General features: G+C 37.1%; 1 protein-coding gene across 1 annotated transcript in view; it reads right to left on the bottom strand.

Annotated features, from left to right (window-relative positions):
- COL24A1 (collagen type XXIV alpha 1 chain) overlaps nucleotides 1–15,304 on the bottom strand; it is a gene marked incomplete at its 5' end in the record, with an annotated part of 418,086 nt that overhangs the window by 308,189 nt on the left and 94,593 nt on the right. Inside the window, 3 exons of the mRNA XM_089299394.1 lie at nucleotides 8,665–8,709; nucleotides 12,347–12,400; nucleotides 14,335–14,379. Of these exons, the coding sequence (XP_089155520.1) occupies nucleotides 8,665–8,709; nucleotides 12,347–12,400; nucleotides 14,335–14,379 (144 nt within the window). The remainder of the gene's footprint in view (nucleotides 1–8,664; nucleotides 8,710–12,346; nucleotides 12,401–14,334; nucleotides 14,380–15,304) is intronic.

The raw sequence follows: 15,304 nt of genomic DNA, 5'->3' as shown, positions 1-15,304 counted from the left end.
TTGACAGGCAGAGTGGACAGTGAGAGAGAGAGACAGAGAGAAAGGTCTTCCTTTGCTGTTGGTTCACCCTCCAATGGCCGCCGCGGCCGGCGCGCTGCGGCCGGCGCACCGCACCGATCCGATGGCAGGAGCCAGGAGCCAGGTGCTTTTCCTGGTCTCCCATGGGGTGCAGGGCCCAAGCACCTGGGCCATCCTCCACTGCACTCCCGGGCCACAGCAGAGGGCTGGCCTGGAAGAGGGGCAACCGGGACAGAATCCGGCGCCCCGACCGGGACTAGAACCCGGTGTGCCGGCGCCGCTAGGCGGAGGATTAGCCTAGTGAGCCGCGGCGCCGGCCAAATAGTATTTTATACTTTGTGTTTCTGTGTGGGTGCAAACTGTTGAAATCTTTACTTAATATATGCTAAATTGATCTTCTGTATATAAAGATAATTGGAAATTAATCTTGATGTGAATGGAATGGGAGAGGGAGTGGGAGCGGGGAGTGTTGTGAGAGGGAGGCAAGTTATGGGGGTGGGGAAGCTATTGTAATCCATAAGCTGTACTTTGGAAATTTATGTTCATTAAATAAAATAAAATATATTAAAAAAAAAACAAACATAGACATCATTAAGATCATTCACACCATCTTAACTCCATGTTTAGTGTTAACAAAGGAGGATAAATCTAAGTTTAGTAATGTTACTAACTCATTGGACAATTTTGGAAAAGAGAATTTCACTCTCAAATTTTGTGCTATATGTTCACATAATATGATGACAATAATTTTGCTATTCATATTAAACATGGAGGTTTAGCACACCGCTGAGGACTCAACTTGGTAGTACAAAGAAGCTTATTCAGATTAATATTTAGAAAGACCTAAACTCAGATTTTAAGTTTTTCATGCCTATTACCTTCATTATATTGACTGTCAGAGTATTCCTATGATATTTAATATGCAAAGTAAAGTGATTTATTTTACTGATATCCAGCCTTAATTCTAGAGACTTTAAAACCATAAGTATAAAATGTGATATAAAGCTTATGAGTTATGATTGTTCTACAAATTATAATAATTTTAATGTGAATCATAGTCTGTGTTCATTAAACTATTTCCATCTTTCTAAAATTTGAAGAAATAAGTTAATTTAACATCTATAAATACTACTTAAAATAATTCAGTGGGAGCTGCAGCTATAACAAAAGTATGTCTTCTAATATTACTCTACGAATGACAGTAAGTAAAATAATATGGAATCCACACAGCAGTACCAAGTTTCTGTTACTTTTTTTCAAATGTTTATGAATTTGCCATATTCTTTATAATGACCTGGAACCCTTTTGTTCTACCTTTGTATGAGTATATAAATATCTGTCTCAAACAAAGCAACAACTAAATAATAGTTATATAGTTGAAAATTATCAAGAAAAAATGACTAGATTCATACCCCCACACACCTAATATGTTCCACATCAAAGAGAATGGAAATATTATCAAAAGATCTTTTTCTTTTACTGTTAATAAAATAGTAAAAAATGAACAAATCTCTCATAGAATTTTAACCATCTAAAATGAAATACAAATATCCTATGATACATAATATCCCATGCTAATACAATTTAGCTTAATGTCAAAGTTATTGGATGATGATTTAAAATAGAGAAAATAAAGGGAAGAATTTATATACAGGATAATATTCTGGGAACAATCTCTGAGGTCAGCCTTGCCATAATTTAATTTGTGGTTGTAACTGGATCTTTTACTAAGTACTGTACTCATATTTTCTTTTTAAATATGGACAAGTCACTTTGTGGCAAAAATAAGTAAATGTATACATAGTATACATGACATATTACAGCACCAGACAGATTTTCTATTATGAACATGAAGTTCAGAAAAATAGAACACATATGTTTTTAAAATATACTTTTTCTAAGGATCTAAGTCTATTATAAATGCATATTTTTAAAGCAATAAACATTATAAATTTTGTAATGTAAAGAACAGTTCAACCAACCAAAAAGCCTGGTAATCATTTCATTTACTATTTTCCCATAGTTTTAAATCTTTTTTAATTCAATCCTGTTGGATACTTTTCTAATTCCCTATACTGTAAAAAATAAGAAATTATCTGTAAATTTCACTGGATAACTTTATAATTTATCATGGAGTATGATATTATAAATTATTTACACATTGTCAATACCACATTCAAATTAACAAATTTTAAAAGATTTATTTATTATTTGAAAAGCAGTGTTACACATAAAGAGAGAAATAGATGTTCCATTTTCTGGTTCACTCCCTACAATGGCCAGAACTGGGCCAATCTGAAGCCAGGAGCCAGGAGCCAGGAGCCAGGAGCCAGGAGCCAGGAGCTTCCTCCTGTTCTCCCACGTGGGTGCAGTCAAGAATGGGGTCATCTTCTGCTGCTTTCCCAGTGCATTAGCAGGGAGCTGGATTGGAAGTAGAGCAGCCCAGACACAAACCAGCACTCCTATGGGATGCTGGTGCCATTCATGGTTATGCTACAGTGTTGGCCCCTCAAATTAGTATTTATATGATACTATCCATAAAAATAAAGTGAAACTTATGGTTAATAAGTGAATAAGTTATATATGATATATAACAGGGCTTTAGAACATATTTGATTTGTTCACCAGTGTCCAAAATTCCACAATGTAGACTACTTATTTTCTTTTTAGAATCTAAACATTGAAAATAAGTACTGGAGCTAGCATTTGTGATGCAATGGGTAAAGCCACCACCTGCAACACCAAGTCCCAGCTGCTGTACTTTAATGCACCTGGGATAGCAGCTCCTGGCTCCTGCCTTCATCCTGGTTATCGTGGCCACTTGAGAACTGAACCAGGAGATTGAAGATGTCTCTCTTTCTCTTTATTTATCTTTCTCTCTCCTATCTCTCCCTCTCTCTCTGTAACTCTTACTTTTAAATAAATAAATATTTTAAAACATAAGTGATCACATGTTAGATAGTATATTTATTGTTGGAAGCAATTTACATATTATTGCAAATGATTTTCTTTCTTTTTTTTTAATGGTAAACTTTGATAGCAGGAGAATGGAAAAAAAAAATTAAGGTGATACGGAATAGAGAGGAGTAAAATAAAGAAGACTGACTTACTATCAACTTTAAGAAAGCCCCGATCTACAATTTTAAGTTAAGAAATCTGACATGCAATAGAGGGGTATTTCTGCTCAAATAGGTCTGTCAGGGCATGAACATGAAGAAACAACATACCAAATATGTTTTAAATATTAGAGTACTATTAAATATAACAGATTTATTAAACGAGATGGCATACAAAATATTTAGTACAATGCTTGAGAATAAAGAAATGAGGATGGTATGATAGCACTAGTTTCTGTTATAATTGTTATAAGATAAACTTTAAAGTTAAATATAAAAACAGGACAAAAAATGTCTGGTTTACTTTTTATATCTCAAAGCTTAGTAACAGTGCAGTATGCTTATAGTGTACAACAATTAGTCATATATTTTATACAGAATTAGTCTTTTTTTTTTTTTGACAGGCAGAGTGGACAGTGAGAGAGAGAGACAGAGAGAAAGGTCTTCCTTTTGCCATTGGTTCACCCTCCAATGGCCGCAGCGGCTAGCGCGCTGCGGCCGGCGCACCGCGCTGATCCGATGGCAGGAGCCAGGAGCCAGGTGCTTTTCCTGGTCTCCCATGGGGTGCAGGGCCCAAGCACCTGGGCCATCCTCCACTGCACTCCCTGGCCACAGCAGAGGGCTGGCCTGGAAGAGGGGCAACTGGGACAGAATCCGGCGCCCCGACTGGGACTAGAAACCGGTGTGCCGGCGCCGCTAGGCGGAGGATTAGCCTAGTGAGCCGCGGCGCCGGCCCAGAATTAGTCTTAAAAAAAAAATCACAGAATTGGTCTTAGGATTTCAAAGGCCCCTAGCACAAAGAAATGATAAATATTCAAGAAGATGGAAATTCTAATTACCTTGCTTTGATCACTACACAGTATATACATGTGTCAAATTATCATCTGTACCCTAAAAATGTACAATTAGAATGTAACAATTTTAAAAGTTTATCTTAACACATTAAAATCCTTAAAGTGAAACTTTAAAATAATTCCCATTAAGTGTCAAGAAAAATCAAATCATCCCTTATCTAAGCAGTGTGTGCAGCAGACAGATACCAGATATATTTAAAGAATAAGGAACAAGATTCTGGGTTTAGACTGAGAAAATCTGTGCTTAATTTTTTACTTTATCATTTTTTTAAAAAAAAGTTTTATGATTTATTTAAAAGGTAGAGTGACCAGGGGACACGGACACGGACACAGACACACACACACACACCTACACATACAGAGAGACAGTGAAAGGAGCCAAGAGCCACCATAAAAAAAAAAATGGGGCTCCTGAGACAAACCGTTCCAGAGACGGCCTTGGGAAATGGGGAGTAAACCGGTTCACAGAGAAAGCAGTCAGCTACTAACCAGAGATACACAGAACACCTGCCTTGTAGATAAGCCCCTTCCCTACGCTTGCTCAAGGTTAACAAAGAAACCGTGAGGCACGTAGGGCACGTAGCCATCCCTTTCTGCTCTTCAAGGACAACCTCCCCTTGTCCAAGCTTAGACACGTAGGGCACGTAGCCCCCGTTTCTCCTCCTCCTCGACGACCTCCTCCCATTGTAGTTACCCAATAAACTTATGCCACCCCATGGTATGTTAATTTTGTGGTTTTGCCCCTTAAAAGCTGTGTGAGATAGCTGCTTGGGGCTCCTCTCACTTGCTTGCTGCTTGCAGCAGTAGGGGGCCCATTTGCGCAAATGAAATAAAATTACCTCCTGCTCTATTGCATCGTCTGGTCTGGAGTCTGTGTTTCTGGGGTCGTCACAAGAGGACACCGCTTTTGGGGTCCTACAACAGAAAATGATCCTCTACATATTGCTTCACTTCCTGACTCCCATGATAGCCAAGGCTGAACCAAGACAAAGCCATTCGAGTGGCAGGAACCCAAGTACTTTGGCCATCATCTGTGACTTTCCCAGGTGCATTACCAGGAAGCTGGATTGGAAGTGGAGGTAGGCTTCTATCCCAGACAAGTGCCAAAGTGGGAGCTTATCTTCCATATACAATGCCCTTCCCATTGATTTCACCACATTTAGCTATGTGGTTCTGCGCAAGTCTTTTAACGTCCCAGCCTCATATTCCTCACCAATGGTGACATTAATAACCACTCTAGTCTACCTTAAAGGAACACTCACATTATGAAATGTTTTAATTTGAATATTCTTAAGAGATCTATAATCCTTCAGTACCATCATTAAGATTTTATTCAGGTACACAAACATTTTAGAAAAGCTGTTATGAAAACCTTAATGTTTCTTTCCTATAGACTAAAGAACAAACACAGTATGACACTGAATATGTAACCCTAATAAATGTCTTTGAATAGTAATAAAAAGATTACATGTGCACAGCAGGTATTTAATTCGCTATAATAACAGCCAGGATAACCTGAAGATGCTCCTCTGGACCTGTGTCTTCATTTGTTAATGATGAGGTATTTAATGATGTCAAAATTTCTTCTCATCACTGAGATTATTGTGTTACCCAGTAAAATTCATTTTCCTTATTTAAAAAAAAAATTGAAAATATAAAAAGCTCTAGTAAACTAGTCTCAACTGACAGCCAAGGCAGACATTTTTTAAAAACTCCAGAATCCCAGACACTGAGCCACCATCAAAGACTCAGCAGCACACCCCTGGAGTCCTCTTGCTTCTTGATGGTCTGTCCCTGCTGGCTGCTTTCTCCTGCTGTAGCCTGCCACAGGCTGTTTCCACCGAGGAAAAGGAACCATCTTGTATGTCCACTATCCAGAAACTCCACTCTTTCAACCCCTTTGGTGATGCAAGCAAGGATGGTGACCTGCTTCCTGCTGGCACTGAGGATTATAGCCATGGAAGAATTCAACAGAGAAATAGCAGGAAGACACTTCAAACTGTCACAGGACCACTGTGGATCATGACACAAAAGAAACTAGTGAAGCCATGTAAGACGCTGCAATAGTATTGTGAGCATCCACAACAAAATACTTGTCAACAATCCTCAACAAAATACTTGTCAACTGAATCCAACACATTAGAATGATCATTCACTCAGACCAAGTGGGATTTATCCCTGTTATGCAGAGTTGGTTCAACATTCACAAATCAGTAAATGTGATACATCATGTGAACAAACTGAAGGACATAAAACCATACAGTGATCTCATTAGATGAAGAGAAAGCATTTAATAAAATACAACATCCTTTCACAATGAAAATGTTAAGCTAATTGAGAATAGAAGGAACAATCCCTAACACAATCAAGGCAATTTATGACAAACTCATGGCCAGCATCCTATCGAATGGGGAAAAGCTGGAAGCATTCCCTCTAAGATCCAGAACCGGACAAGGATGTCTACTCTCATCATTACTATTTAATCTAGTTCTGGTAGTTTTAGCCAGAGCCATTAGGCAAGAAAAGGAAATCAAAGAAATACAAATTGGAATGGAGGAAATCAAACTATCCCTATAGGCAGATGATGTGATTGCATATATAGGGGATCCAAAAGACTCCACTGAGAGATTGGAACTCATAAAAGAGTTTGGTAAAGTGGCAAGACATGAAATCAACACAGAAAATCAACAAAGAAAAATCAATAGGCTTTGTATACACGGACAATATCATGGCTGAGAAAGATTTTTTAAGATCAGCTGCATTCACAATAGTTCTAAAAAGAATTAAATACCTTGGAATAAATTTAACCAAGGATGCCTAAGATCTCTATGATGAAAATTACAAAACACTAAAGAAAGAAAGAAAATAAGGTATTAAAATATGAAAAAATCTTCCATGTACATGATTGGAAGAATCAACATCATTAAAATGTCCATACAACCAAAAGCAATTTACAGATTCAGTGTGATCCCAATCAAAATACCAATGACATTCTTCTCAGATCTAGAAAAAATGATGCTGAAATTCATATGGAAACACAAGAGACCCCTAATAGATACAGGAATCTTATACAACAAAAAGTTGGAAGAATCATAATACCTGATTTCAAGACATACTACAGGGCAATTATAATCAAAACAGCCTGGTACTGGCACAAAAATAGACTTGTAAACCAGTGGAACATAATAGAAACTCCAGAAATCAATCCATCATCTACAACCAACTTATTTTTGACAAAGGAACTAAAATCAATCCCCGGAGCAAGGACAGTCTCTTTAACAAATGGTGCTGGGGAAACTGGATCTCTATGTGCAGAAGTATGAAACTAGAACCATACCTTACACCTTACACAAAAATCTACTCAAAATATATCACAGACCTAAATATATAACCCTATACCATCAAATCAGTATAGAACATTGGGGAAACTCTGCAAGTCATCGGCACCAGGCAAACTTCTTAGAAAAGACTTCAGAAGCACAGGGGATCAAAGCTAATATAGAGAAATGGGATCACATTGAGCTGAGAAGCTTCTGAACTGCAAAAGAAACACTCAGCAAAGTGAACAGGCAACCCATAGAATGGGAGAAAATATTTTCAAACTATGCAACTGATAAAGGGTTAACATCCAGATTCTATAAAGAATTCAAGAAGCTCAACAACAAAACAAACAAGCAAGTTAAGAAAAATACAAAGGACTTGAACAGGTATTTTTTTGAGAGAGAAAATTCAAATGGCTAATAGACACTTGAGAAAATGTTCAAGATTACTAGCCATCAGGGAAACGCAAATCAAAACCATGGTGAGGACTCACCTCACTCCAGTATGAATGACTCTCATGCAGAAATCAACAAACAACAAGTTCTGGTGAGGATGTGGGGGAAAAGGTACTCTAGTCCACAGTTGGTGGGAATGCAAACTGGTGTAGTCAATATGGAAGACAGTATGGAGATAACTCAGAAATCTGAATATTGACCTACCGTATGATCCAGCCATACCACTACTGAGAGTTTACCCAAACCAAAAGAAATCAGCATATGAAAGAATTAGTTGTACCCCATGTTCATTGCAGCATAATTCTTAATAGCTAAGATATGTAATCAACCCAGATGTCCATCAAAAGTTGACTAGATAAGGAAATTATGGATGCAATAGGAAACTATCATACTTAGTGAAATAAGCCAGTCCCCAAAAGACAGATAGCATGTTTTCCTCATCCAAGAAAACTAATAAAGTACCTGAAATGTAATGTATTGAAGTGAAATAGACATTTTAATATTTGATGATTGTTTATGGTCCTTTTGTCTTCATAGATGAGCAGTTTTTTTTTTCTCTTCATCCTATCTGTTGAACTCTCTTACTTAGTGTAAGGTTAACTATAAAATCATTAAGTGAACTGAAAATAGATCTTTGTAAAAATTAAGAGCAGGAATGTGAGAGCGAGGAGGAAGAAAGTTGGAGCATGGGTGGAAGACAGGGTAAGGGGAAAGTGTCATTATGTTCCTAAATCTGTATATATGAAATACATGAAACTTGTATAACTTAAATAAAATTTTTAAAAAAAAGAAAAATAGGATTGATTATAGCCCACAAAAACAATAAGAAAAGTAAAAAATACATTAAAGTTTTAACAGATCAGAAATAAATTTAACTTCAAGAAAAAATAATCAAGTTACCTGCCTTCCCTTAAGACCTTTCTTTCCACGGATTCCGGGACTACCCTAGAATACAAGAAAAGTCAAATGTAAGTATCTGTTGAATGAATCAGTTAAATACTACAGAGTATTTTCCTAAAATATCAATTAAGGCAGCATGCCAAAAAAAGAAATAATTTGTTGTACAACTGGTATGATGCTCAGAAAAACTTCACTATATACTGTCGCTCCCCCTCTTCGTGGAGGAACGACACAGGACCCTGCGCTGGAGGCAGCTGTGTAGAAGCTGTTTCCTCCTCTCCCAGGGCCATATTGTGGGAGAGCAGATGCATAGAATAAGTCTTAATTCCAGTAACAGTCTAGTCCGAGTTGCTCCCCACAATATACATATTAATTCACAGTGGCAGGTTTCCTTCCTCAAGACAGAAATACTCAGGAATCCACCCTATGTGCACTTACACATGAGACCCTGATATTGCCCTGCTGATGGCTCTCTGTCCAGAAGGAAGCACACCACCAAAGTAGGTACAATCAAACAAACAGTAAGGCTTTCTCCATACTCCACACACAGTGTCTTCTCTATCCTCTCCCACTCTGAATTTAAACAAAGACAATTAATACTAGCAATGGCAACCTTGCAATCTTAAGGGTAATCAGTATTAAGGCAAAACCAACAGTGGGAAAGGCAAGGTACAAGGATGATGATTTTCATTGCTGAAGATAGTCTTCAGCCTTGAATATTTGGAAAAAGAAGTAGGGTATAGTACCTCAGAGCCAGAATATCCTGTATTCAAATCCTAGCTCTCTTCCTACTACCTGTAGATAGTGTAAGACAGGTTACTTTCTCTACGTGTGTCTCATTTTCATCTACAATGATAATAGTAGTAGTATTTATCTCACTTGTGTTAGTGGGCACTAAAGGAGTTAACTCACATGAAGAATTTACACAGGATCTTGAATATATATAACCACTCAGTAAATACTATGCTGTTACCACCATTATTTAAAAATTCCTTATTTTTAGTCAGTTTGAGTTGGGAGCTGTTACTTCACGTCTAAAGTATCCTACCTGATACTGGGACTTGTAACAACTTAAATCCTTAAAAAATCATTTTGGGACTTATAACCACTTAAAGCCTTAGAGAATAAAAAAAAAAAATCTGTCAGACAGTGCAGCTTGGGATGGATACTGCATTCAGATAAGTTAGACGATATCACTGAGTGAAGTAACCATTCACTTTCAAGTCAACAGTGGTTGATAAATACTCATGTTTCTGATTATCAAAAATGTCTTCATAGATGAGCAAGAGGACTCATTTCAATCAGAATTTATGTATCTTTACAAAAATATAGCCAAACTTTCTTAAAAAAAACAGTAATTATTTCCTAAAACTGTAATAGGTTCCATAAACCAAAGCAGTAAAATTAAGAATGCAGAGAGAATTATATAAGCATTCCATACACATACACATATTACATACAAACACACAAAACATGTATATATGTGTACAATACTGAGTTCAAGAAAAAATATTTTCTATTAGTTTTCAGGGGAGCTTAGCATTATATTTTTTCTTCTACTTCTTTGTTGCTTTATAACATTATCTATATCACTCATGGTTATAATGAAATTTTGTATATGGTCATACATTAGGACATGGTACCCATAAGGGGCACAATATCATGAACTGGTCTTATCCATACATATTTATTGAAACAGATCTTATACATATTTATTGAAACTGGTCTTATATATATATATTTATTGAAACTGGTCAAAATTAGTGAGGGTGATTATACCACTGTGCCCATTGATGATTAGTGCAACACTGGCTTAAGATCCTTAAATCCAAGATGATTACATTTTGCAAAGAGATACACATAATTTGGCTTATCTGTTAAATAATTCACTAGAAATAATATTATGCCAAAAGGTCAGAAAAGGATTCAATTATGAGAAGAAAAGTAATTTTAGTGTAAAGTGGATATACTCCTTTGGGTCAAAAAGAAGCAGTTTTATTACTGACCTAATGGATTGGATATGTCTTCTATTAGTTGACAGAATTACATGAAGGTTGAGTGGCTTGGTGTGGTATTATGCTGAAAATTGGACTTTTTGGTTGTTATTAAATTGTACCCAAATTCTTTGAGTATTTTTCCTCTTCAGGAGCATTCAAAAGTAATTACAAGAAAGTGCCACTTAACTGTTCACACAAAATACTATATATTTGAAAAATTCATTAAGCATAGAATACTCTGGTTGATTTTCATTTATAACACCACTTCAAAGAAATGAAAATTTTGACCTGAACTGCATCCTTATACTGAGAATTTAAAGCTAAATTCTAAGTATGATTTGCTAATTTCAAACTTCATGACAATGAACTAATATCATTCATTTCAGCTATTTTCAATTAATACAGTGTCAATGAAAGAATACAAATGAAATCACTGGACAGCATATGTAGCAATAAAACCTAGAAATGGTGGTGCAGTGCAGAACTCAATAAATATCTTGATAATCATTTTAAGTGTAAGAAGCCATTCTGCAAAGATTTTATCTTTATTCTTAAGTACCTACATTTATGAGTAGCTATTTCCTATTAAGTTACACAAAAATATATCACCTGAGGCTAAATTATTTACTGCACATTACACTGCAACATATAAGACCTGTTAAGAAATTTATAGTCAAATTAAAAATTAATGAATATTAAAGTTCTATAATTATATATTTTAATATTTAATGTATATCTTGTAAAATTTGAATTGAAAATCAATATAATTTTCATTACACATTTCTTCTTTATAGTAAAATTCAGTTTCCAGATTAAAGAAAAACTAATGATATCTCTGGCAGGTGATTTTTCTTTCGTTTTTTTTAAATAAAGATTTGTTGGGGCCAGCGCTGTGGCTTAGCGGGTAAAGCCGCTGCCTGCAGTGCTAGCATCCCATATGGGCACCGGTTGCTGTCCCGGCTGTTCCACTTCTGATTCAGCTTTCTGCTATGGCCTGGGAAAGCAGAAGAAGATGGCCCAAGTCATTGGGCCCCTGTACCCACGTGGGAGTTCTGGAAGAAGCTCCTAGCTCTTGGCTTTGGATCAGCACAGCTCTGGCTGTTGCAGCCAATTGGGGAGTGAACCAGTGGATGGAAGACCTTTCTTTCTCTCTCTGCCTCTCCTTCTCTCTCTGTGTAACTCCGACTTTCAAGTAAAATAAAATAAATCTTTAAAAAAAAAACAAAGATTTGTTCACTTATTTTGAAAGTCAGAGTTACGTAGGGTTGGTGGGAGGAAGAAACAGAGAGGGACAGAAAGAGACCTTCCATCCTCTGGTTCATTCCCCAGATGGCTGCAACAGCCAGGGCTGGGCCAGGCTGAAGCCAGGAGTCAGGAGCTTCTTCCGGATCTCCCACTCAGGTGGCAAGACCCCAAGCACTTGGGCCATCCTCTACTGCTTTCCCCAGCCCATTAGCAGAGAGTGGGATTGGAAGTGGATCAGCAAGGACACAAACTGGGAGCCCAAATGGGATGCCAGCATCACAGGTGGTAGCATTACCTGCTATGCCCCAACACCAGTAATTTGCTTAAACCTGGCTTGCTCACACAGTAGGAGAACCTCACTGACATCCGAGTTCATGACTCCTGTTATCCATTATCACATGCATTACTTTAGAAATAACACTTGAAGGAAATGGACTTACCCTTTCTCCTTCAGGTCCCAGTGGTCCTGCTTCTCCAGGAGATCCAATATAACCCTTAAAGAGAGCAATCTTTATATTATTTCACTTAGTAATTCAAATAGAAGTTTTTAGCATTTTATTTATAGTAACATGAAATTATAGGACTTAAATGTATGTTCCATGGGGCCAGTGTTGTGCGACACCTGCATCCCACATGGGCTCCAGTTTGTGACCAAGCTGCCCACTTTCACTCCAGCTCCTGTTAATGGGCTGGGGAAAAGCAGTGGAAGATGGCCAAATATTTGGGCTCCTGCCACACATGGGGAAGACCTGGATGAAGCTTCTGGCTCCCAGTTTTCACCTGGCTCAGCCCTGGCCATTGTGGCCATCTGGGGAAAAACCAGCAAATGGATGCTCGCTCTGTCTCTCCCTCACTCTCTCTGTAATTCTGACTTTCAAATAAATAATTTTTTTAAAAAAAAGTATGTTTCAGAGCCATATATCAATCTTTTACTTTAAAAAATGTATGGAATATAACTTAAAGCAAATTCTTCCCTTCACTGAATACCACAATGGGCAGAAAATATGTGCTTAGGGGCCAGCGTTATAGTGCAGTGGGTTAGGCTGCCACCTGTGACATCGGCATTCACACATCAGAGCACCAGTTCAAGTCCTGGCTGCTCTGCTTCCCATCCACCTCCTGCTAATGTGCCTGGGAAAGCAGTGGAAGATGGCCCAAGTATCTGGACTCCTGCCATCCATGTGAGAAGTCCTGATGGGAGTTCCTGGCTCCTGGTTTTGGCCTGCCCTGCTCCCCACCATTGTGGCCAATAGGGGAATGTACGAGTGGATATAAGAGTTCTTTCTCTCTGTGTCTCTTCCTGTGACTCTGCCTTTAAAACAAATAAAAACAAATCTTAAAGGAACAGAAAGGACATGTCTAAAATTAATTAAAATGTGGCCCAGAAAGGAGGTATCAAAGACTGTAAGAAGAACAGAGGGCCAAGAATTGCATTCCAACGTGACAGGAGGTAAAGGCATTCAAAGAAAGTTTCAAAGCAAACTGGAGCTTGAGATGGGTCTAGAAACTAGGTCAAAGCTTGATAACCAGAAGCTGGAGATAGGCCACTCCATTAGGATAGTTAGAGGTGACTAACAGGGTGAGTTTGTAAATGATATTTGCACTGTATGTGTAAAATGCTTTGGAGGAGACCAAAGACCCATCCTGCCCTCTTAAGATTCCGAGGTGGTATTCAGAGATAAGAGATATACATAAATTATGCAGTGTACTTTGCCCTAACACCCTTTAGTTTTATCTCACTTATATAAAATAACTTATTTCATTAACTTTATAGATAAAATTAATTATAGTTTTGGGGCTAAATTAGGGAGAACCTTAAATTTCAGATTAAGAATTTTAGACTTTATATTCTAGACAAAAGAGAATACTGACTTTAAAGCAGTATGCTCGTATTCTGATGTTAAGTTGAATTTCTAAAATTAATCTGTTGGTAGAAGACAGAGTATATCTGAGACAAGAAACATTGAATGTAGGAAAATCTTTTGCAAGGCTCTTTCAATGGTCTAAATTTGAAGGATTATGGCTCTGGATTCTTGATTTAACAAACATCATTTAAGTGTCCACTATGTGTATAACAGGGTTCATAAAGATGAATATGAAAATCAGAAGTGTGCAATTTATCCAGAAAAAGGGTCATAAAAACAGAAATTGCAGGGGGTGGGTTTTCAACACAGTGGGTAAGACACCACATAGGATGACTATGCCCCATATTAGCATGCCTAGGTTTGAGTCCTTGCTCTTCATCAAATTCCAGCTTCTTGCTAATGGATAAATGTGAAAATAAATGTGAAGATAGTGTATTCTTTTAGGCTAAATTTGCACAAAATTCAAAGTTCCTAATAAAATATAAAAATGATCAATATTTTGTTAAATTTCATTTTACTTTTACAAAAGCATACATACCACAATGATGAAAATGCTTACTTACTCGTACACCTTTTGGACCTGGATTACCTTCTGGTCCAGCTAAACCCTATTGTAAACAAAAAAACACTGTCATCTTATTATCATACTTTTTTGGGTAATGTTAATAAAATAGATAAATAAAAGGGTATATAAAAATATATCATTTTCAAAACTATAAAAGTAAGAACTCTACATACCTCATAAAGATTACAAATGTTCAAGGAATTTTAGAATCTCAGAACTAAAAGAAGTATTGGATATATCTATACAGAAATATTTTGGACAGCTAAATATATATTACATTAACATGTACTGTTGTATACAAGAGTTTTCTCACAAATTATTTCTCTTTGGAAATTATTTGTGCTGCTTTAAAACACTTCTAATTAAAGATATGTTCATAAATTATTTTTCTAAAGATTTATTTATTTATTTGAAAGGTGGAGTTACAGAGGGGGAAAGGCAGAAGCAGAGGCAGAGAAAGCCTTCCATCCACTGGTTCACTCTCCAAATGGCCACATCAGCAAGAGCTGGGACAGGCCAAAGCCAGGAGCCAGAAGCTCCATCTAGGTTTCCCACATGGGTGCAGGGGCCCAAATACTTGGGCCGCCTTCTGCTGCTTTCCCAGGCATATTAGCAGGGAGCTAAATTGGAAGTGGAACAGCTAGGACATGGACCAATGCCCATATGGAATGCTGGCACTGTAGACAGCGGCATAACCTGCTTTGCCACAGCACTGGCCCCTGTTCATAAACTTTTAAAGATGAATATATTTTAAACCTCAGTTTCATCAGTATAAGTATTCATATTTTATATTTTCAGTTAAGATACATCATCACCTTATGGTAAGAGGATAAGATACAATACCTCTAGGTATTTTTAAAGGCCTAAAAATGGAATTTTGTTAACAACAGATTCTTTTTGGCCTTTTTATGCATCTTCATTAATGAAAACATAAGAGATACTATAACATAAGTTATAATGAAAACATA

Source organism: Oryctolagus cuniculus, chromosome 7 (assembly GCF_051225735.1).
Source record: "Oryctolagus cuniculus isolate XC-2025 breed Fujian yellow rabbit chromosome 7, ASM5122573v1, whole genome shotgun sequence".
Lineage (NCBI taxonomy): Eukaryota > Metazoa > Chordata > Mammalia > Lagomorpha > Leporidae > Oryctolagus > Oryctolagus cuniculus.
This window is presented reverse-complemented; position numbering and strand designations above follow the sequence as displayed.